The 25,182-nt window shown below is 42.1% G+C and overlaps 1 protein-coding gene across 2 annotated transcripts; it reads left to right on the top strand.

Moving 5' to 3' along the window:
- Positions 1 to 3,038: 3,038 nt before the first annotated feature.
- Positions 3,039 to 18,466, top strand: hif1al (hypoxia inducible factor 1 subunit alpha, like). 2 transcript variants are annotated; one of them, XM_079514698.1, is made up of 15 exons: positions 3,039 to 3,179; positions 7,678 to 7,868; positions 8,063 to 8,220; positions 8,472 to 8,556; positions 8,910 to 9,025; positions 9,552 to 9,748; positions 10,896 to 11,002; positions 11,908 to 12,055; positions 12,611 to 12,816; positions 13,483 to 13,649; positions 13,904 to 14,029; positions 15,244 to 15,392; positions 15,933 to 16,041; positions 16,381 to 16,498; positions 17,409 to 18,466. In XM_079514698.1, exons 1-15 carry the CDS (start codon positions 3,151 to 3,153, stop codon positions 17,462 to 17,464), a joined length of 1,962 nt encoding a protein of 653 aa, XP_079370824.1. In that variant the 5' UTR covers positions 3,039 to 3,150; the 3' UTR covers positions 17,465 to 18,466. The 2 variants fall into 2 exon arrangements, with proteins under 2 accessions (XP_079370824.1, XP_079370825.1); XM_079514699.1 differs by having other exon boundaries at positions 13,904 to 14,002.
- The last annotated feature ends 6,716 nt before the right edge of the window (positions 18,467 to 25,182 follow it).

Below are 25,182 nucleotides of genomic sequence, written 5' to 3' on the forward strand. Positions count from 1 at the left end.
GATGGTGGTAGAGAGACATATGTTTCGCATGTATCGCATATAAACATCTACAGTACATTACTTGTAATCCGCGTCTATCTACGGGGCGTGGTTTAAAACCATCCGACTTCTAGCTCTATTTTTTGGCAAATCTAGAATTTCAGGTTTACTTCCACATTGGGAGCAAGCAAATATAAGACATCCGGTTGCCTTCAGAATAAGGTGTCGTTTTGATTGATTGATTGAAGAATTTATTAACAGTTTGCAGAATTACAGTACATTTCAAGCACAAACTCAATACAAAGGCTGTTAACTGTGAGTGGACGACCCAATTAAGCATTACACTTGTTTCCAATACTAGGTCCACCATGTTCAAATCATCAAAACATTTAGAGACGTACAAATAGACACTTCTATAGACAGAACAGGAATTCATCATAAAGGAGGTAAAAAGGGAAAAGAAACATATACAGTGAGGGGGAAAAAAAGGGGTGGGCGGTGGGGGGATTCACGTTCAGCTCCGTTAATTTGTTTGTTTTCCTTGGAGGAGCTGCGTTGGGTCCCCAAGTCGGCTCCGTGGCCGTACCTTGAGTTGGCTGTGTGGCCGTGACCGTCTCTTGTGTTGTCCTTGCGGCTGTGTGGCCGCGACCGTCTCTTGTGTTGTCCTTGCGTTCATGTTTGAGGGATTCCGTAATTAATGTTTTGTAAAAGACAGGCCTACATTTATTTTAAAAATGCACTTAAGATATATGTATTTTGAAATGACTTATACTAGAGTACTTATATGTGCCCTAAAAGTTTGTTACCGATTTAAAATGGCTATTGATTCACATTAAATTGGGCACTTGGCAGTTGGCAGTTGGCACATACCCTTCTACGTGGGGCGTCATACCTAGGCTATTTAATAGTCTCTCGAGACATACTGTTGACTCCCCATTAACTAAACCAAAAGAGGGCACTGTTTCTCCTCTATTTGCAGATAGATTCTCAGATTGCCTATAATTATAGCCAATTATTATAGTGGTTTTATTATAGTGGTTTTCAACCAGTGGTCCGGGGACCACCAGTGGTCCTTGAGCCGAGGGGACAGGTGGTTCCCAGCTAAATGATGGAGTTGGTAACCAAATGGACCCTTATAGATTTTTAACTTGAGTGTAAAATAAAACCAAATGGACATTGGTTTCATTTAACACCAAGAGTTAAATGTGTAGTGAAATGATAAATACGTTTTTCACACTTTTAGACCATATCGGTCATATATGGGCATACCTAACAATGGATGCCAAAAAAATGGGAAAAGTCTAATTTTTGTGTGTTTTTATATCAAAAGTCCATGTTTTTTATTACTTCCTGAAAACGAAAACGTGCTGCGTGATGACGTGTCGAGGCCCACAGCGATAAAAGCCAATAAAAATGAAGCTCACCCGTTTAATTCCCCATATCTCCGCATCCGTCCAGCACAGGCTGCACAGCTGCTACTGATTACAGAAATCTTCCGTTTGTATTCCCATTCAAGATAACATCCAGAGAGTGTATTACTCGGTTTCAACTTAATCATCACGCTAAAAAATGTATCTGAAAACATTATAGGGTAGAAATAAGCCACATAAGAGTAAACTGGTAAAGCTGGTCGACTATCTGATTTGTAAACAAACATCCACACGCTGTCCTGCGTAGCATAGCTACCGTCCCTAGCTACCGTCCCATCCCCTGAAGGGATGCGACGCTCTGATTGGTTTAGAAACTTCATAGCGGCGTTTCAACTTGAGACCGTCTGAAACTTCAAAATAAAATGTCCACCATTTCCGTTTCACTACGCCTTTAAATTATTGTTACAATGAGTAAACAATTAGAGAATGTAGATTTTTTAATTTTCATCAACGCCTGTTATCTCATTTAAATGGATAAATACTGTTCACTCGGGTGCATGGCCTTTACAAATTGGACGCTGGAAAAAAACGGCTCTGTATCAACTGGTCTGACATACACACGCGTTCGGGGAGATCTCCTCTACAACACCACACTCTCCACTAAGCAGCAGAGGTGTAAAAAAAAATTGGTGGGCCATCTAGTGGGGTCAGAGGTCAAACACGTGTCATTTCCAGACTAAAGTGGACGCTGGACAAAAATCGGTGCTATGTTTCAACTATACGTACAAGTTCAGGGCGACCTCCTCTAAACGAAAATAATCGCCTGGATGCAACTGGGACGTATCATCAGTGATGTATCCCAAGGTCATCGGGGTTTCGGGTCTCTCGAACATCATACCCCTCACTCGGGTGACCCAGCCAGGGTGATCAAGTCCCGACTTACGTCCCAGTAGCTACCCTCGATCAGACCACTAGGGAAAGACAGGGCCGCACAATCCGTTGGAACCACTCCGGAACTACTATGCCGGGACTGAGAGGTACTATTCTGGTAAGTGGAGGGACTAGGCTCTGTGGGTTGCCCCTCCTACGTCTCACCAGGTCCACTCCTGCTCTCACCAGGAGTACCGCGAGGACCTATGCGTTGCACCAGACTCCCAGCACCAGACACTTCATTCCGGAGTGGTGGATTCTTGAGCCGCAGTGGTTCTGCAGGCTCCAACGCTGGGCAACGGTAGTAGCCTACCGCAGACTCCACTTGCGGCTCGAATGGCCCTCCTAAAGGCCTCCTCAAAGGTTTTTGGGCTTCCTCCTCACGGAGGATGCAAGCAGGGGCGCTAACCCATACTGCTCCCGGGGAGCCGTCTACAACATACATGTCAGACTAGTTGAAACATAGCACTGAGTTTTGCCCAGCGTCCAATTTTTAAAGGCCATGCACTCCAGTGAATAGCAATTATCCATTGACATAACTTTATTTATGTATTTATGTATTTATGTATTTATTTATTTATTACAAATACACACATAATGTGTGTATTATAGCATCGTTTAAATGCTTAATTTATAGTTTTAATGTGCAAATGAATCGTTTTTTAATACTGAGCTTAGAGGGTACTCTTATTTTGAAGAGATCGTCCACCAGAAGTCTTATATTTATTAGCTTAGATTTGCCAAAAAACACTGGCCCGACTTCTTGCCTTTTGGCATGCTTGTTGCTGTAACTTACAGCCTGTAAGACAAGACAATAACAAATATAAAGGCATTGTAAAGGACTAGTCTACATGCAGTTTTTCTTGTAGGCATGGATACGAAGCAGGAGACAGTCAAAGGGTAAGAATGCATAGAAATGTGCGTTTAATTGTGTCTACTTCATAGAGTTAAGTTCCATTCCATGCAATGACCTCTCGTATTGTCTTGTGTTCAACTTTCTGTGACGCGCCCCCGTGCTTTAAAAATCAGACTGTGCTGAAGAAAAAATATATCTAAATTGTACCTTGAGAATGGAATAATACATGGTCCAATCGGTTAATATGAAGACCGAGCATTTGATCAACAGGATCAAACTTGCCTTCATTTACAGTGATCTGAACCGAAGTCTTGATTCCACGATTGAGCTAACTTGGTGGATGCAGTTTTTTTAAGACGGAATATTTTGGGCCTTAATTGTACGATTGCGCCCCTGTGTCATTTGCCTGCTGTATCGTCAAACTGCTGTTTTTACCTCGTGTGATTTTTCAATAATCAGTCGTCAGAATAGATGACTGGTGAAACAGTTTACTGATTTAGTTCTAATAGCTCGCTAGTTATATATGGGTATGGTTGTTGTTGCGCGTACAGTACGTACAGTACGTATGTCTGATCTACTTGCAACGGGCCTTACCTCATCGACGAATTTAATTCTAAAACCTCGCATTGGTCACTCAAGGGCCATTGATTGGAGGCATTGATTTGGCAAAAAGACAAAGCATCCTGGGTTAGATTATTCCCACTAGTTTTGTGGATGCCTTTATTTATGCAACCCCCCCCCCACCCCCCCCCACCCTCCTGTATAGTAACTATATAGAAGAGGGAGAGGTTAGTTTATGCTATACTTGACAATTTAGTAATACGTTGTTAATGTATTACTGAGGGAGGGAATGTGCACCAATCCAAAACAAATCCTAAAAAGCATTGGTTATGTTGTTGTTGTTTTTTTGCATGCCTTCTTGTTAACACTGTTGAGACAATTTTAACATGATGAGCCAATGAGAGAGTGAGAGACAGCATGCAACCTGACCTCTCACAGCAGGTGAGGTTATCAGCCTTGTGGCAAGGGTCACATGGGTCATATGGGTGTGTGTGTGTGTGGGGGGGGCATATGCAAATCAGCAATTAACGGCGAGTGTTTGATCTATCACTTTCACTCTCCAAATTGTATGGAGATTACAAATGATGGCTTACTGTAAACCGCTTACATTCACACTCTCTCTCTCCTTCTCTCTCTCTCTCTCTCTCTCTCTCTCTCTCTCTCTCTCTCTGCCTCCTCCTGTGTGACTGCACATATTTCTGTTCCCTAGTGTGTGTGTGTGTGTGTGTGTGTGTGTGTGTGTGTGTGTGTGTGTGTGTGTGTGTGTGTGTGTGTGTGTGTGTGTGTGTGTGTGTTCTGGTTTCCAGGCAATCATGCTCCTCACTGTATCCATCATGGCCATGAACAAATAGCTGAAACCATGTCCCACATCTTAAATGGTTGCCATGTTTACAGGGGCCTTTACATAAGTAGGCATGACAGAATAGTGGATTTGATATCGAAAGACATCTCTTCCATTTTCAGGTCCTCCATCATGCTTTATAAGCATTCTACTGTGAAGCCGAGGATGTTTAACCTGTGTAATGATGATTCTGTGTTCTCTAACATTTCAGCTAACACCCCTGATGTCATTGTTGTAAATGAAAACCATATAGAGGTGTTCATTCTCGAGGTCGGCTGTACCTTTGACTATAGCCTGGAAGAAGCCTTTCTAACCAAAGTGCTGGAGTATCAGCAGCTAGTGCAGACCATCTCACAGCTAGGCTACAGATGTATACTTTTAGTTTTTATCTTTGGCAGCCTAGGGCATGTGCATAAGTTGGTTGTGAGGGGCTTACAAATGGCCGGCCTTTCCAAAAGGAGAGCCAAGCAGTTAGCGAGGTACTGCTCAGTTTCAGCCATTATAGGAAGCCGCTCAATTTGGAGGAGGCGTTGTTTCCTTTATCCATGATTTATGTCTGCTGCCCTGTGTCCGACATGTCAGCTGTACTGTATGTAACAATGCTTTGCCGTCCACGCACGTTGTAACTGGCTGCTCTCCCACTGTCAAACTGCACTGGCAGTGTTTATGTCCTTTGTACAAGGTATTCCTGTACTTCTCATTATGTGGACAGTGTGTGTGTGCGTGCGTGCGTGCGTGCGTGCGTGCGTGCGTGCGTGCGTGCGTGCGTCAGGGCCAAATTAGCCGTTGGGGCTCAAGGCACAGGGGCCCTTGGCTCTCAGGGGCCGTTCAGGGAAATTGGACTGCGCCGTACTGGGTTCGAGACCCTGAAAGAGCTTCTGGGGGGGACCTTCATTGGCTGTTGATTGTGTTAAATTTAGGTTAAAAAAAAAGAAAATAAAAAGTTTCGCACTGTGTGTGTGTGTGTGTGTGTCATACATGCTAACACTAGCCTAAAGGACAACTTTAGTTTTTTTCAACCACGGTTCATGTTTTTATTAGAGATGCTTTACATAGATTGTGCATTACATTCACCCATTCACACACCCATTCATACACCGATGGCAGCTGAAACCATGGAAGTCACCAACCAGCACATCAGGAGCAATTAGGGGTTCAGTGTCTTGCTCAAGGACACTTTGACACTAACTCTGGGCGAGCCCGGGTTCGAACTGGCAACCTTGCGGTTGCCATCCAGCCACTCTACCCCTGAGCCACCTCTGAGCCACCTCTGGTTCCATATTAAGGATGTCCACATGTCTTCTCATCAAGTCAAGTTTGAGTGTTTTGACTGTTTTGAGGCGAGGATCGTGGAGCGACAGACAAGTCAAAGATAGTAGAGAGATGGAAGATAGCGTACTGCATTTACAGTCTACACACCAGAGTCACGACAAGCAAACTTAAGAACTACAGACTGGCGTTACTTATACACGTCAAACTCATAGGATTGGAAAATGGCGCCCACAGTGGGCGGAGTTAACCCCGAATCTTACCTGACGCGTCGCTGTGCCTGACTGCCTGTCCTTTATATGTACTGAGTGGAAGAAAACAGGAGGGTGTTGTAAAGAGGGGGGGGGGGGTGATCAATTGTCTAAGGGTAAAGTGTACAATTCCTCTCCCTTAGGCCTGAGGAAGTGCGTGCGTGCGTGCGTGCGTGCGTGCGTGCGTGCGTGCGTGCGTACACTGTGTAGAGACTTTTACATTACTCTGTCTGGTTACTGCTGGTATATGTTTTGCACACTGGGCTGAAGCATACAGTATATCTCACTCACAGGCCATCTTAATGCTACCAGATATTAACTTTCACCAACTAATTCAAAGCATTTCCGAAGCTGAAGATTATTACTGATCTTCTTCCTGGTCTGTTTGTTCATAAACCTGATTGTGGGGTGGAAGTAGCTATTTTTAAGCCTATTTATTGCCAGTGGCCTTGTGGCTTCAAAGCCATTTCCCGAGTGGCAGCATTTAACTTAATGCAATAACGGACAAGTTGTCTTTGCTGGAGAAGTGGTGGCAGCACCAAACCGCAATTAAAGCGCTCATGTTGTTGTTGATTATGCATGTGCTGTTGTTGCATTTATTTGACTATTATTATTAATAATTAACTGTAATTAACTGTGTAATTATTATGTTTCTCATTATTTACAATGATTCATGGTCATTATCACTTTATCAGGTTGTATTTATAGTTTGTAGCTGAGCAAACGGGGAGCAGAGTGGGCAAAAACAGCAGCATGTGTGGAATGTTTGAGAGATGAGAGAGAGAAAGTATGTATGTATGAAGAGAAGGAAGGAACACTGTTGTTGCCTGACTTGACCTGAACCTATCAGGACACAGTGTTCTGACACAGCCTGCGGACGGGGGGAGGGGCATGACAGGAAGGACAAGGCAAGGAGTGAAGGAAGGAGGAGCTGCTTTCGATAAGCAGACGTCAAAATAAAATGTTCTGTGCTGCTATCTTCTATTTTTTATTTTTTTTACCATCCATGTTGTTTTCTTTCCACATTGACAAAAACAAACAGGGGCTGTTTATAGAATCAGACTGTGAGAATCAGCTTCTTCTTCTTTTCGTGTCTTTGAAGCATTTGGTTAGATGACATTTTCACTCCTTTGCATTATTATTGAAGTCTGCAAGATCTTTAAAGCTTGTGTTGGGTAGTAGAGGGCAGACAAGGCAGTGCTGCATCGTATGGTCTCATATGTCCTCATATGGTCCTCCATATGATACATTTTGTATGTATCCTTGTACAAATAAAACACCCTATATTTGGCAGCAAGTGATACAGAGGCTTCTTATTATGATATGGCCACAATTCACAAAGCAGGGAATGTTTAACTGTCTCACTCAGATTGGTTGAAGGATTGTGTGCAGAGCTGCAGAGTTATGATGGAAACATCAGCAAATGTATTAAGCAGATAATCCTAATATGCAAGCAATTATACTTTTGGAAATCCAAACGGCAATGTTCAAAGAATAAATGTACAAATAATAATGACTGGTTCTTAAGGTGGATAATAAGAAGACCCAGTGAAATAATACAAATATTGTATTGCATCTCCTCACCATTTACCTCTCTCTATCTTTCTTTCTTCACTGCAGCACCAGTTCTGAGCAGAGGAAGGTGCGTTCACGTGATGCGGCCAGATGTAGGCGGAGCCAGGAGACGGAGATCTTCTATGAGCTGGCGCACACTTTGCCCCTCCCACACAAAGTCTCCGCCGACCTGGACAAGGCCGCCATCATGAGGGTCACCCTCAGCTTCCTGCGTATGCACCACCTCCTCAGAACAGGTGAGGAACATCCGTCACGTGGTTCTGTTCATTCGGTATCGGTATCGGCAAACACAGAAATTGTGGTATCGGGATCGGATCAGGAACGAAAAAAGTGTATCGGGACATCCCTAATAATAATAATAATGTTTATGGTACACAAATCCAGTTTACGGTAGTTATGCCTGTGTGCCATTGTGGTGTTGTGACCGCAGGTGAGAAGCAGGAGGAGGAGCCTAAACGGGAAGCGGAAGAGGATTTGATGGATACTTTTTATCCACGAGCATTGGCTGGATTCGTCATGGTGATGACAGAAGAAGGAGACCTTATCTACCTGTCGGACAGCGTCAGCAAACACATCGGCATCACACAGGTACTAGAAAGTTATTTGCGTACCCCCCCTCCCACACACACACACACACACACACACACACACATACACACACACACACACACACACACACACACACACACACACACACACACACACACACACACACACACACACACACACACTGTACTATTTATCTGTAGTGTGTGCTCAGAGAACCCACAGTTAAATGTATAATGTATAGGTGGATTTGTGTTGATAAATACTGTATGCTTGTTATTGTCCATGTGCAGATGGAGTTGCTGGGTCAGAGTGTGTATGACTTCGTCCACCCCTGTGACCAGGAGGAGCTCAGAGACCTGCTGGGTCCCAGGCCAGGTCAGTCACTGTCCCTGCACATGACACATCCCTGGCATTTACTGTCTATATCAGGGGTCTGCAACCTTTTTGAAATGAAGTGCCATGTTTTTAATGAATGTAGAATTATGTGCAGGATGTAATTTACATACAAATGTGAGGGACTTTGTTTATTTTACTATATATGTTTTTTTAAATCGTTTATTTTAAACCAAAAGTCCTCTCTCACACTTGTGCCAGTGCAAACTTCATTGTTTCATGATTCAATGCTAATAAAGTTCCAGATTAAACTGAAACTAAATGTATTGTCATTAATGCATTTCATTGCAAAGGTAACTTTTACCTATCTTACCCATCTCTTATCTTAATTGCAGGTGTGTCTAAAAAAATCCTGTTACAACAGCAGCCAGGGAGAAACTTCTTCCTGCGCCTGAAGAGCACTTTGACCAGCAGAGGGCGCACCGTCAACATCAAGTCTGCCACCTGGAAGGTTCAATTACACTCCTTTCTATCGCACAAATGCACACGTTATACTATTATAGAGTTCAGAAACGTAACTTCGGTCGATTATTTCTCCCCTTCAATAATACCGATTGATATTGTATTTCATGTCATTTTTTTATCGTTGATTTGTTATACTTTACAACGAGGTATAACTTATTAACTTATAAGTATCAAGCGTCTTTTCCAGGACTTATCAATTAAATCCAATTAAGGGAACTTTATTGGCATGAGAAAACAAACATTACATTGCCTCTGATTGGCCTACAGAACTTCCCCTTCTGTGACAAACGCAGAAGCTTGGCAAGCTTCCACTCATACTTCCGCTACGCTTCGCAAGGAATCTCGGGAAAGCTTGCCTCCTCTCGAGAAGCACACGCCCCAGAGCCGAAGGAGGCGTCTAGTTTTTAATTCTATGCTCTCTCTCTCTCTCTCTCTCTCTCTCTCTCTCTCTCTCTCATCCCCTCTTGCATTTTATGTCCTGACAATCTGTCTCATCTACTGTATGTCTGAAGGTCCTCCACTGCACTGGCCACCTGCAACCTCTCAGTACCAGCAGTAGCAGTGGTACTGCGTCGCCCCCTGGTGGCCATGTGATGACACTGCTCTGTGAGCCCATCCCACACCCCTCCAGTGTAGAGTTCCCTCTGGACAGCAGTACCTTCCTCACACGACACTCCATGGACCTCCACTTCACTCACTGCGAGGGCAGGTAGGCCAAGCTGAACACACGTTGAGTTGAAAAGAAGTTGAAAAGAATTCTATCTTTTCTGAATTTTTCTGAATGGACAGGTTATATGAGCAGCCTATTCTATTATATGAGCAGTCTGTCAGCCTGTCGTTCCTATTTTGGTCAATATGTCACTATAGCTGAAACTAAGGAAGGAAAAAACAAAAACAATCAAAAAATATCTAATCAAAATCATTCAAAAACGGCAATAATAGCAGATCGATAAGTGAACCATCTGTTTTCACGACTCATCATACGGAGAAGTACATTAGGCTAAAGTGGTTAACCCAGTAAAACCAGGAAAGCATCATCATTCATGTCATTTTAGATTTGAGCTATATCAACATACATTTTATGTATTCAGAAAACTCTTAGGATTTAGAACAGTTGTTTATAACAGTGGTTCTCAAAAATGGCAGATATACTGTACAAGCTCAAGCTTGTACATTGATTGATTTTTCTTAATTAAAGTGGCATACTTCCAAGGAAGCCCAGCCCATATATGGACTTACAGGATCTGCTATAGCTATTTTTCGAAATCTTTGGAAAATGTTGAATAATTTAATTTTTAAATTTTTTAACACAAATCCCGGCACAAAACGTTTTTCAGATGGGGGTACGTGGCCAAATATATATAATATTTATTTGCCCTACCCAACCGGAAAAACAGAGAAATATTTTCTATAGCTTACAGCTTACCTTCACTTATATGATACATGATCCAAAAAGAGTTCCTATTTTGAACGAGAGGCATGTAATGTTGAAGTCAGAAATGGAGCGCTTAGTATATCCATCAGATCAAAACCACGGAGAGCGCCCTGGATTAGGAGAGACGAGGCATTCTTTCTGCCGCGGTAACAGCTTAGTGAACGGTAAGCTAATATGACCGTAGGCTTCGCTCTACGGTGGCCGATTGTCCGACTGAAAAGGAAACAAAATGAAAAAATTCAGAATATTCTCCCCTCGCCTGATATCATTGAGGATGCGCTAGGACGTGTACACACGTCCAATGCATCCCTCGATTGGATTCCCTAGGACGTGTGGCCACGTCCTACGGACGGAAACGGTTAATGGGTTAAGACAACTGAACGGAGCTCATCATTCCTTCTCTCCATGTCATTGTCTCCAGGGTTATGGAGTTAGTGGGCTACCAGCCAGAGGATTTGATTGGTCGATCAGCCTACGACTACCATCATGCTCTGGACTCTGACCACATCAATAAGTGTCTACATACGTGTAAGTTCTTGGTACAGGCAGCGGTGGAAAAAGTACTCACATGTTTTACTTAAGTAAAAGTATCAATACTGCAATGTAGAAGTAATCTGTTACAAGTAAAAGTCCGGAATTCAAAATGTAAGTAAGTAAAAGTAGAAAGGTTTTTGTATCAAAATATACTTAAAGTACCAAAAGTAGAAAGTACTCACTATGCAGAATGTCCCATTTCAAGTTTTCAAATATATAAGACTGCTCTGATCTGATCAATGATTATCTAAGAGTCTTTAGAAGCATTAATATTTTAGATTTGTGGTCACCGGGAGTTGGTATTGAGCCACTAAACATGGTCGCTTTGTTCATCCAGCGCGATTAGGGCTGTAATTCTGATAAAAAGGACTAGAAATGCCTCAGCCCCCACCTTTTTGTTTGAGAATGCAAGCCAAACGCTACCTTTTGTCCACCAGGTGGGACTCAAAGTGTTCATAATAAAAATCCACGGACACGACTTCATCCTAAACAATAAAATCCACATAGCAATCGTCGTAGAAATACTATCGAAATGATAACACGAGCACCGCCATTTTGTGCACGCTCAGACCAATTCTGTAGGGTCACTTGTTTGCGCATAACCGTCTCTCTGCCGTGACATGAGCAGACCTGATTGAATGGGAAACACATCCAAGTGTAACTAAGTGAAACTCGTGTGAGCAGCCAGTCGCCGACATTTTCATGAAATAAACTGTCTTTGTTGTATGTTGTTGTTGTTATAGTGGTGTAAATGCCACCACATTAAAATGTCCCCAAAAAGGCATTAAAGCATGCGGCAAGGCAGCAGAAAATCTCTGTGTCTGTCCTTACGCATTTACTTTTGTCTTTGTCTCTCCCCATCTCTCCTCCTCTGTCTGTCTTTCCCATGCTGTCCAAAGTATTGTTAAAGGGCCAGGTGAGTACGAGGCACTACCGTTTCCTGGCAAAGAGAGGAGGCTTCGTGTGGGCAGAGACCCAGGCCACAGTACTCTACAACAACAAGACATCCCAGCCTGAAGCTGTGGTCTGCCTCAACTTCATACTCAGGTACAAACATCATTCAGTGGACAGGGACTCAACTCTGACCTGTCCAAAGGAATGTAGTATCTGTGTAGTAAATGTAGTAAATGCCTGTTGTACACCACATGACTCCTCAAGCGATTTCACTGTTATGGACACATTTGACTGACAATGAAATTGTCAGAGTGAAAGGAGTGGACTTGGAAAGAGACAGCTGATTAAAAGGAGCAGAATGAATTATAAAGAATGAAGGGGGGATTATATAATAAACCTTCTGACTTCCGTGTCACAATGAACTATCGCTTTGCTGGATTTAATATTATGGGAGGTCTTTAGTTTTGGTGGCACATGCTCATGAAACAAATAAATGATTTTTCAGACACAAGATTACATAAATGATTGTGGAAATGGTTTTTAAATGAATTTCTAACATGTGTGGGAACCCTGTATAGTCTCTTGACTAAAACCGTGATAAATGAGGGATTAAGGGAGACAAAGGCAGAGAGGCAAATCTCTTCTTCACCCCCCCCCCCCCCCCCCCCCCTCTCTCTCTCTCTCTCTCTCTCTCTCCACCTTCTCCAGTGTGATAGAAGAGCCAGATGTTGTGTTCTCCATGGAGCAGACTCGTGGTGTGGAGCCGAAGGTGGAATCAGAGTCACCAGCACCCACCAGTCAGGACAAGGAAGATGCTCCCAGGCCCTGCAGTGCTATGGAGCTGTTCTGTAAACTCAAGGAGAACCCAGAGGACCTTGTTCTGCCAAAGTCTAGAGATACTGTGCCACTGACAGGTGATTGTCCAAACGACAATGATTATGGCAAAACGTATAATCACTATAATGCGTCCATATTGAGAAAGGAATGTCACTGCACTGAGAGATACTCAGCTGCTGTATACTCTGCTCTATACATCTCCTTACAACAGTGTTTACCGGATTCAGCTGCTTGTGTTAAACCATAAACCATGAACACCAAACACCATAAAACCGCCATTACCCGAGGGTGGTCGTGCACCACAAGGGGTGCGCACACCACATTGATTCGGAACCCCTGGATTAGGTGAATCTATAATACTAGTCCTTACCCGTTCTGAATATATGAACAGCAAATGATGTTCAGTGTGGGTAATCTATCTAATAATTTAGCGATCGCTCGCCCCCCCGTGTGGGTCTGTTACGCGGAAAAGTGTGTCCCAGTATTAATCTGTGTCGGTCCCAACATGCATTTCACCCGGAAGCCGTCCCAACATGCATTTCACTGGTGACCCGGAAGTGGACGGACAGACAGCGACCGAGCAAAATAGACAGCGGGCGAGCGATCGCTAAATTATTAGATCGATTGTGACAGGCCTAATAATTGATGCAAAAGATAAGAGATACACAACCTGCAGGTATGTACTGTATATACGATACATGACGCACAGCATAGCTAAAGCTCTGTTGGTGTTTGTCTCCCAGACTTTGTGGAGCTGTCCTTCGCCACTCTTCCCCACGACACCTCAGGACCAAGCAGTCCTCAGGAACTGTGCACTACAGAGCTCCGTGAGCTGCTCTCCCCTATCTTCGACACCATCACTCCACCTCCGTCAGCATCGCCAGTAACAGCCTCGTCTGAGCCAGCACCAGTAAGAAGAAGCCAGACACTAGATATTTGCATTCTTTGTTTTGTTGTTTACGAACTGATAAAACGACATACAGGATTCATACTGGATATTTTACTCTGTATTTATTTCGCTTATTTTGTATTTGTTATATTATCTATGATAGCTTCAGTAATTGTCCATAGGACATTTCATTGTCATGTTATGAGACTCGTTTTTCTTATATTTAAATGAAATGATTGAAATGGCCAGCTCATCTGTCTGTGTCCCTGTAACAGTCCCCCTGTGAGGAGCGGGAGATGGAAACACATGAAGTTGAAAGGTTCTTGGCCATCTCCCCAGAAGACAGCCAGACGATGGTCGGAAACACACTCTACGTGGGTGCTAACCACACGCGCGCGCATGTATGTGCACGCGCGCACGCACACACACACACACACACACACACACACACACACACACACACACACACACACACACACACACACACACACACACATGATGTGTGATGTACAAGTACACACCCTGAACATGACGCTAGTACTGTATGTCGCAGGGATTTACCCCCAATCCAACCTTTGATGCTGAGTGCCAAGCAGGAAGGCACTGGGTCCCATTTTTCAGAGTGCCGGGGATCGAACCTCCCAGTCCTGGAAAATTGGGTGAATTTTCAGGGAACTCCCACATCCCCAATCAATTCTATTACCACCCGTATACTTTGCGTGGTCTAACCTTGTAAACTTAACAAAATTTCCTCCCTAATCTAATATGATACGATATCGTTTTGTCTCGCAATCTATTGTCTCTATGTCTTGTCTGTATCTTGAACGGTACTGTCATGGACGCAAAACAACTTTCAGTGCATGCTGACAATATAGTTGTATCGTATCGTATTGTATAGGTATATGAGTGTGAATTGACTGGTCAAATGAGCTCATTCAAAGAAATGATGCCTCCTTGCATGTCTATTTTTTGGGACATTTTAGCATTGCCTGGTTTATCAAACCAGTATTGTAAACATAGCAGCAAGCGCCCACACCGTGGCTAGTGTTGACAGCTAAAGTAATTTTCTGGAAATAGCAGCAGTGAAACATTCATCAGTCTTTTTGAAATGTAGTAATAAAATGCTGATTCTGTGCAGATCATAACATGACATCCAGGTGGGTCATGGTAGTCCCCAATGCCCCACATCAGTCCTCATAGGTGGGTCATGGTAGTCCCCAATGCCCCACATTAGTCCTCATAGGTGGGTCATGGTAGTCCCCAATGCCCCACATCAGTCCTCATAGCCGGATGCAAGACGTTGAGCTGCATGTTATTCTGAATCTGGAGGATGGAAGCTCTGGTGCGGTTTAATCCCGCTCCATTGCTGTGATTGGCTGAGACACGCCCAGCCGGCCCCATCCCCTGTTTCCCTAACGATGTCACGATGTGGAAATGAAATACTCTCAAAATGCAATTTCATGTCGTCTTTAAGGGCATTGTCCTGTAGTACTTACAGTATGTGATGGTCTGACTCTGTACATGCACTTAAGCAAACACAAATGCGACACATGTAATGGGTGGGTTTTGAACATTGGACCCAGACATCTCTCACCCTCCACTTGTATTTCTTCAGGAGGACATGGACTTGGATATGTTGGCTCCTTATATCTCCATGGATGATGACTTCCAGCTTACGTTCTTCCCCTCTGCCTCGCCCTCCTTGTCATCCAGGACCACATTGGACCCTCCCATAACACCCACCGCCGCAGTCATCAGGAAACGGTAGGTCACTGTGACACTTTTTTCTCAAAATAGTGGACCAATTTTTAGTTAAAGGGGTCTAGTCTTTTATGTCCTTCTGATTGGATTTTCTCTGTCATTGTATGTCATGCACATCACAGGAGCCCAGGACACATCAGCAGGGTGCAAGGTGCTGGGTCACAGCTGATGTAATCCCTCCAAGCACAGACAGACACAATAGTTAGGGAAAATTAGCTTAAATTGTGGCAAATCTGGAAAAAAATGCTTACCACTAGCTTTCTTCACAGATGTGTTCATAAAGGTGTCTACTATCACAGAAAAAAAATGTTCCAAGCCAACTCCCTTGGGAAACTTTGTGGGAGCCAATCAAAGTTGGGGTATCCGGATGGCCTAGGATAAATGCAGGATAATGTCAAATTGGCCAATATGAGCTTCTGAGGTGTGTACATAGGTTTTTTTTTATAAAACACTGGTCTAATCCTTCTGTCCGTCTCTCTTTTTCTCCCTCTCTCTCGCTGTTTGTGTCTCTTTGGTGTTTCTCCTTTGTCTCGCCTCCATTAGAACCCATGATGACCCAGATGCTTCCTTCCATGATTTCATTCACATCAAGAGAGAGAGACTCGCCTCCTCCTGTATGGAACCTCAAGTACTCTTTAGCAACGGATTACTGGTGAGAAAATTATATCTGTGATGATAATAATAATAATCAACTTAAATCATTCAACAATCAACCCACTGACCTTTTATCAAGGTTACAGATTGCTTTTTGCAAAAAAAAAGAGAAATATTGAAACACAATGAAATAGGAAAATAATTAAGAATAAGCAATAAAATTACATGATTTTTTTTTAAAAAAGGGGAAAAAAAGAAAATATAACAGAATGTAATCAGATGAGAACCAAGCTATGTTAAGGGAAAGTGCGGCTGAGTGAGATTGTTTATTTAATGGGCTTTTGTAACACTGGAAAAAAAATTGTCTCTGCCCTTGCCTTATGGATGCTGTATTCAGGACTGTCTGGTGGAAACTGACAAATACGATCTGGATTTGAAGCCACACCCCCAGAGTCAGTTGTTGACGGACAGAGACCCTGTTTTAGGAGGGATACATGAACTTTGTGATACAGCAGGTTGGATATTGCACACACACACACACACACACACACACACACACACACACACACACACACACACACACACACACACACACACACACACACACACACACACACACACACACTGACTATACACAGTATATACACAGTGCATTTGGGATATGATCTGTTGGATAATAATATATATTTTAGCCAAATTGTCAACATTTGTCAGCATAAAAAATACATTAATTTATAAATAGTGAAAACCTCCTAACTATAACTATACTACACTTAGTTTCCCGGGGTGTCCCAGGGCTTTATTGTTGTTACACTGCTATTTGAACTGCCCCCAGGGTAGGGACAGGAATACTGGACAACTCACCCCGGTGCTTGCCCGTTTTTCCTCCCGGAATTTTCCCCAGTGAGGGGGATAACTTTGTAATATGCTATTGGCTGTTTGTATTCTTTTTGGAAAAATATAAAAAGATACTCCTGTGGAAAGGCTATATTATTTTACTTATATTGACCCTATAAACAATTTAGTATTATTTAGTATGTAAGGTTTTTCTCACTCAAATGGTACCTGGTCAGATAATCCCCACATAGCCTACAACAACTTCTGTGAACAGACTTCACTGTAGTAGCTTTTCATAAATATATTTTGTACTTAGGCTGTCTGCTGTCGTGAAAGTTTATAGTTAGAGAAATTCAAAGTCCAGCCGTCTGCTGTCCAGCCTCTCCCACCCACTCACTGGGGAAAATTCCGGGAGGAAAACAGAAAAGGGGTGCGTTGTCTTGTTACCAGGGAGAGTAGGGTTCATTTTGTTAAGCAGTTAAGCATTTTCTTTTCTTTTTTACAAACAGCACCCTGGTTAACAGAGAATCAATACTATTCTGACTAGACTTCTCTTTTTCCCCCTCCCGCCACCTCCATCCCTCTTAGCTCTGATGAGAGACCTATTCGCAGCCCGTCCACCTGACTTATCGGCTCTGACTTGATGGAGCACCTGCCAATCAAGCTGCTGGATGGGCTGCTCTGCTGTGAGGAAGTGAGAAAGCCATCAGTGGATTCACGCATATGACAAACACATGTAGTACAGTATGTGATTACAGACTCCATCACATGTACACATCTCTCAATCATACATCACACACACACACACACACACACACACACACACACACACACACACACACATACACACACACACACACACACACACACACACACACACACACACACACACAAACACTGACTATACACAGCGCTAAAACACTACATTTGACCTGGTTGCTGATACGGCCATGTTGAACAAAGATAGCCACGCTTCTCCAAAGGTGCCAACTGTGGGATTTGCTCATCAGTATATTACTGTGAAAGAAGCACTCACGATGACTTCTAAATAATGCCAAACTGGGCTACCTCCTTTTACCTGTTTGTTTATATGTATCGTCTTCATGACCTGATTGTACACTTATAACCATCTCACAGTAAGATCGCCATTTTCACTTTGTTTCACTTGGTCAATGTTGGGGCTTTATTGGGTTTTTTGTGTCAGTTCTAGTCAGAGCGTAGAAAGAAAGAGAAAATACACCAACGAACAATATTGAGAAAGTATTGGTGGTCTGTAATCAACAGACTAAAAATAATTCTGAGCGGAGCAGTTGGATGAGGTTTACACAAGCAAAAACAAACAATAATAAATGTTATATAAATTGTCATTGTTTATCTGTAACAACTTTAAGCCTGGCATCCATATTTGAGCATGTCATTATAGGTGATCATGTTATAAATAAAAAGAGATCTTCAAGTCCACAGCATGTCACAATGCGATGTGAGCTTGTAAATTGCCTACTTTATAAAATATTTTGAGAAATTTTGAAAAAATGTTATAGGTTGTTAAACTTAAATTGTTTAACTACACATTGCATTGTTTCATGGCACATCACATCCAGCTGGCACTTTAAACAGAATTATTTGCAAATACTAACAATATATGTATGCAGTGGTACTGTACTGTACTGTACTGTACTGTACTGTACTGTACTGTACTGTACTGTACTGTACTGTACTGTACTGTACTGTACTGTACAAGCGCGGTCAACTTTCGAACAAACTTTCCAATTTTACCTCAAGATATTCAGTGTCAGGAATTTGTTGACATCTACCATAGAGTTATGGCAGATGGCGTATGCCACTGTACTGTATACTGTAATGTATACACGTGCTGTGCGCACACACACGTAAGAATTCCACACGCACGCATGCACGCACGCACGCACACACACACACACACACACACACACACACACACACACACACACGCTCTGGCCGTAACTTTAGGCTGATACAGAGAACCTCCAAATATATAGTCCATCACTTGTCCACACACACCTGTCAATCAATGGACATCATTCCCAGGGATAATAGGCATTCAACATGGTGTCATGGTGACGCTTGCAAGTTGCCGGAGTCATGTACTCCATGTTCTTTGTCAGGTGTTGAGATACAACACAAGATCATGGCAAATTAAATCAGGTTACAGTTCTCAACTCATGTACAGACTTCACATGTCCTGCCACTGCCAATTCAGTAGATTGTCAGCATTGTCAGAAACAGAACATTGTCAGAAACAGAACATTGTCAGTGAGAAAGGGGGGCATTTGCCAATGTGTTAATGTTAATTATACCACAGGTCGTTTCGAGGAAGCAATCTGATTGGTTGAAACAGCCTTCTAGCCGTGGGTTAAACCAGCACCATTCACCACCTAATCAAAACAAAGAATCCAGCTGCTCTGTTCTCCCAGAGCGCTAGCAAACTCGGCTAGGCTAGCTAGTTTCTTGGAACATTTGTGGTCGTAGTGACTACATCTGTCATTAAAGATATATTTTTTTTCAGCGATTTTCTTAGTTTTAAGGGTAACTGTTGTATAATTGCAATATTACACTGTAATATTGCTTAATTCTATTCAGACTGCCTGATAGATAGAGTTCCTGTGCTGGACACTTCATTTCATTAACAAAGCAGTAGAATTAGCAAGGCTAATCAGTGTATAAAATCTGCAGGGAAAACATGCATTTTCAGAAAACCTTCAGGAAAAGATCAGGAAAGCGTGAAGAGTTGGAATGGAACTTCACAGTGGAATGAGTGTATTGCTATCAGTCAGACCATAATACACTTCACAGTGGAATGAGTGTATTGCTATCAGTCAGACCATAATACACTTCACAGTGGAATGAGTGTATTGCTATCAGTCAGACCATAATACACTTCACAGTGGCATGAGTGTATTGCTATCAGTCAGACCATAATACACTTCACAGTGGAATGAGTGTATTGCTATCAGTCAGACCATAATACACTTCACAGTGGAATGAGTGTATTGCTATCAGTCAGACCATAATCAGTCAACTGATTATTACAGTGGCATCCTTTTACATACATGTTTTTTATACTTTTAACTTTTTGAAAAGTATACATTATGATGGTAGCATTTATTTTCTTTCCTGCTGTGTGTGGGATTACCATTACTGTACCATCCACCAGGTATTTGTTCTAGGCCTGGATTCAATGTGATGATAATAGTCCATGGTTTGTTTTATGACTTGAGTAACCAGATGGGTGGAGTTCACCTCAGCATGGCAATTCAGTTACAGTCGCAGTCATGCCCCCTTTCATGCCAGGCCCAGGAAATGAATCGAATGATTAGAGGTCTTGGGGCCGAAACGATCTCAACCTATTCTCAAACTTTAAATGGGTAAGAGGCCCGGCTCGCCGACTCGGAGCCGGGCGTGGAATGCGAGCGCCCAGTGGGCCACTTTTGGTAAGCAGAACTGGCGCTGCGGGATGAACCGAACGCCGGGTTAAGGCGCCCGATGCCGACGCTCATCAGACCCCACAAAAGGTGTTGGTTCCAATGCATTTTTCCCATAGACATTTCAAAAGGTATTTATTTAAAGACCTTTTAAGCGTCGTACGAAGCCAACTGGAGTCGTGACAAATCATGACAACAAACACAATATTTTGGACCAAACAAATAATTACAAAGAAGAAAAACAAAACAAAAAGTGTTGTAATCTGCCGTTTTTTTCTACTTTCTAATTCTTTATTTGGCCCAAAACATTGTGTTTATTGTCATGATTTGTCACGACAAGAGTTGGCTTTGTCCATGGTGTAAACGTCTTTAAATAAATACTTTCTGAAAAGTCTATGAGGAAAATGAACGGGGATTTCTTTTCCGGGTCTCTCGAGGGGGCGGGACTGCGATGCTCTATACTATTACTAATTAAGAAGTATACTGATTTGACTTTAAAACACTCCTCTGGGATTGTCTAAAATGTATTGTGCTGCGTGACAAACCACACCCATCTGGCACCTAAATATACCATAATGTATTATATAGTATTATATATCATACATACAGTATATTTTATCATATAATCCATGTCATTTGTACTGAAACAATGTTTTATCTATAAACTGTACAATATGGGACAAATGTTAAACATTATTCATGACGACATTTTGAGTTCTATGTTGTAGATTATGCTTCTGATGAGCAGACGTTGGTTTGAAGCACAGTTCTTATTATGCATTAGGAAATACAACGCTCGATCATATTTGTGGTTTGTGTTTTGTATATCAAATCGATCGCGAATCGCCGTGCCGAACGTTGCGAAGTTCGCTTGAGCCGACTCAGCGCCGTTCGAGTTATGTATCGATAGGGACCGAATTGTACGTTTTGCATCTATACATCTGTATACCAGTTTCATCATCATAAAAGCATAGTTTACATATTCATTCTTCTACACTTTTGCTGTGCCTTTCGATATCTAACATAAATTAAATAAATAATAAAAAGTGGTATTTCTGTGCATTACTCTTATCATTTGTTGTTTCATATGATTGGACCCTATGACTTGTACCTTAAAAATCACACCTGTGTGAAGTTAGAGTCGCTCTTATCATCATACATCATCTCATTCTGGCCAATCACAATTTGCGTCCTCACTATTCTGTCCTCTCTTTGGGCGCTAGCACATTGTCGCGTCAAAAAACGCCTAGACCACGTGTCTCCTGGGTTTTAAAACAGCTGGTGGATGGAAATGACGCTCGTGTGCGGCTTCAACTTGTAGCGTCGGGGGAAAAAAATATTATAAATATTAAACATAATATCAGCCAATCAAATCATCGCTATTATTCACACAAACACATAAAGCTGGGCATAGGAGGGGCAAAAACCAGGATGACAATCCATTACTTTTAATATTGTGCCGTTTGTAATATACATGTACCCAATCTCAATCTTCTACTGGTACACACACACACACACACACACACACACACACACACACACACTCAACTATCCTTTGGGGCTTAACCATTTAAACCTACATATACTTTGTTGCACATCAAATAGAGAAAATTACTGATCTACAAGCTCAAAATGTGATGCTTGTGTGCTTGAACATGTGAAGATTCAACATTTTTGCAAGATAAAAATAGCAGAACTACAAGCTATGTCAGCTTCTTTTGGCCATTTTTGCCCTGCAACACCCTCGTATGGGGCTCCCATGTGTGTGTGTGTGTGTGTGTGTGTGTGTGTGTGTGTGTGTGTGTGTGTGTGTGTGTGTGCGTGTGCGTGCGTGTGCGTGCACGTGCGTGCATGCGTGTGTGTGTGTTTTTGCCCTGCAACACCCTCGTATGGGGCTTAAGTGGATAACAGACTCAAAGCGGTCATGAACGGTGTGTGTGTGTGTGTGTGTGTGTGTGTGTGTGTGTGTGTGTGTGTGTGTGTGTGACTGTGTGTGTGTGTGTGTGTGTGTGTGTGTGTGTGTGTGTTGGGGGGAGGGGTTGTTTAAAAAAATAAAAGTTGGGACGTACAGTGTGGTATGTTGCCAGGGGGGCCAGAATGCCAAGCTGCTCCCATGCCTGGATCAACAATGTGGTTTAGCCTCTGTTAACGCTAGTCTCTTACACAATAGATGGAGATGAAGGTCAGTGTCTGTCTGTCTGGTTGAAATGGGGAAATAACTACTAGTTTGTATCTTCCATCCATTCATACTTGAAGCGACTGGAGCATCACTGCATCAGCACTGAGAAATGCTTACCGCAAACAAACCTACTGTATTACTTCTCCTTTTCATTTCCTAACAAGAGGATGTTGCAAGTTCCCCATTCGATAGAAATATCCTCAAGCTTTTGTAATACACAGGAACAGAAGGAATTCTATTTTGTATCAAACACCTTAACTTGTTATAGTGGCTGAAAAGAATGTGGAAGTCTAACCATAACTTGTTATAGTGGCTGAAGAGAATGTGGAAGTCTAACCATAACTTGTGTTTTTTTAGACAGACATGATAAGATCAGCCATGTGCTACAATGCAATAACAGTTTGGCTTCAAATTCCTGGCTGAGGAAATGGGCGGTTGTGGCTCAGGGTTAGAGTGGCCGGATGGTAACCGGATGGTTGCTAGTTCGAACCTGTGCTCCCCCAGAGTTAGTGTTGAAGTGTCCTTGAGCAAGACACAGAAGCCCTAATTTCTCCTGATGTGCTGGTTGGCGCCTTGGATAAAGGCGCTATATAAATGCACCATTTACCATTTATGTATCTTTTTCAAATCGCATTTTTTTTTGGTGTGTGTAGGGTTGGCCCAATACGCGGCTGGAAATGAGCACAGGAGGTCAGGAGGTAAAATGCAGCCACATCGTGATTTATTCCCAAAAGAGGTTTACAGCATGGGAAATGGCATGTCACAAGCAGCAAACAGATAGGACATGTTTTTTTTTTTTTAAACAATATATTTATTGCATTTTTCTTTTTTTTGTACAAACAGACATTACAACAGAACAATACATAATACATCAGACAATACAATTACTTAAAAAACAAAACAAAAAACAAAACAAAAAACAAAACAAACATACAGTACATACATATAAATACAGTATATCAAAATAAGGGCACTTAGACTGGTAACAACAACATACAGAGTCCTTATGGCCACAAGACCAAATAGCTGCAGAGAATACAATTAGACATTTTCAGTTTCCACCATTAAATAAGATAAATCATTAACCGTAATATATTGGATAAACCGTCCCCATATCTTATCAAACATCTCTTGTTTATTTTTCAAAGTATAAGTGATTCTTTCCAGAGGCAGACACAATGACAGCTCCCTAAACCAGAGCAATACTAGGTTTGCCTATCTTTTTCTACGATAAAGCTATAGCCCTTTTGGCTTGTAGTAAGCATAAATCTAGAAATCTTTGTTCGCTACTCTGAATCTTATGGCCAGGTGGGTAAAGACCTAATAGAAACAGTTCTTCTTCCCAGAATTCTTTCACTCTTGGGCATGCCCACAGACAATGGAAAAGTGTACCTTTGTCTTTACCACATCTGATACAAGTATCTGGAATATCTACACTAAATTTATTTAATTTCTCTGGAGTGATATACACCCTCATCAGCATATATTGCAATAATTTTAACCGAGTGTTACCCGTCTGGGATTGAGCCGCCATACAGGCTGTGCTCCACTCTTCCAATGTCAATTCCTCTTGTAGATCAGCCTTCCATGCATTATATTTGGATTCAGAGGATTCGGGAGAGAATTCTACTAACATAGAGTATAAATCAGAAATGATGCCCCTATTAAAGGGGTTTCTGATAAGCTCTTTCTCTATTATTGACAGGGGAGGGAGTGTCAAAGAGTTCACCTGTTTAACCCCTATAAAGCTTCTGAGTTGTAAATACTTAAAGAAGTGTGTACGAGGTAAATTGTATTTAGCAGCTAGTCCATCAAAAGAGAGTAGATTCCCCCTTTTGTCAAAAACATCCTTCCATTGTTTAATCCCTTTCTCAGCCCATATCTTGAAGCCCCCGTTCGCCCTACCTGGGGTGAAATATTAATTTCCCCAAATTGGGCTGAATCGAAAACTGGGTTGGATATCCAAAAGATACAGTCTGACATCCTGCCAAACTTTAATCATGTTTTTAACAATGGGATTAGCGGTATATCTTTTCAGTTTTTTACTCGAATTAGAGTAGAGATACTCGGGCAGCGGGAGCTTCAAAGAGTATGATTCAATGTTCCTCCACGTAGGGGATCCCTTCTCTGTATAATAGAACATTATAGTTCTCAACTGAGCTGCCCAATAGTACCATAACATATTAGGGCACTTTAGCCCTCCTCTATCATAAGGTAAATATAACAGAGATAAACGGAGCCTGGGGCGTCGATTATTCCAAATAAAATTACGATTTTTTTTTTTTCATTTTAGTGAAAAAAACGTCAGGAGGTGGCAAGGGGATATTCTGAAACAAATACAACAGTTTAGGGAGTGTGTTCATTTTGAGGATATTTATTCTACCTATAAGAGAAATTGGAAGGTTTGACCATCTGTCCAACGCTTAAGTAATAGACTCTATAATTGGGTTATAATTCTGATCTACCACATCTTCTAGTTTAGGGACTATCTGGATACCTAAATAGGTAAATTTGTCTACAGTTCTAAAGTGACTTGTGTAATTCGGCGGATTAGCCCTCTCTTTTGGGTTAAGGAGCATTATAGAAGATTTTGAATTGTTAACTTTATATCCGGATATACTGCCAAATTGCTTAATAAGCTCCATAAGCCCTGGTATTGACTGTTCCAGATTTTTTAGAAAAAGAATCACGTCATCAGCATATAAAGCAATTTGATGATCAA

Source organism: Electrona antarctica, assembly GCF_951216825.1.
Source record: "Electrona antarctica genome assembly, chromosome: 11".
NCBI classification, from domain to species: Eukaryota; Metazoa; Chordata; class Actinopteri; order Myctophiformes; family Myctophidae; genus Electrona; species Electrona antarctica.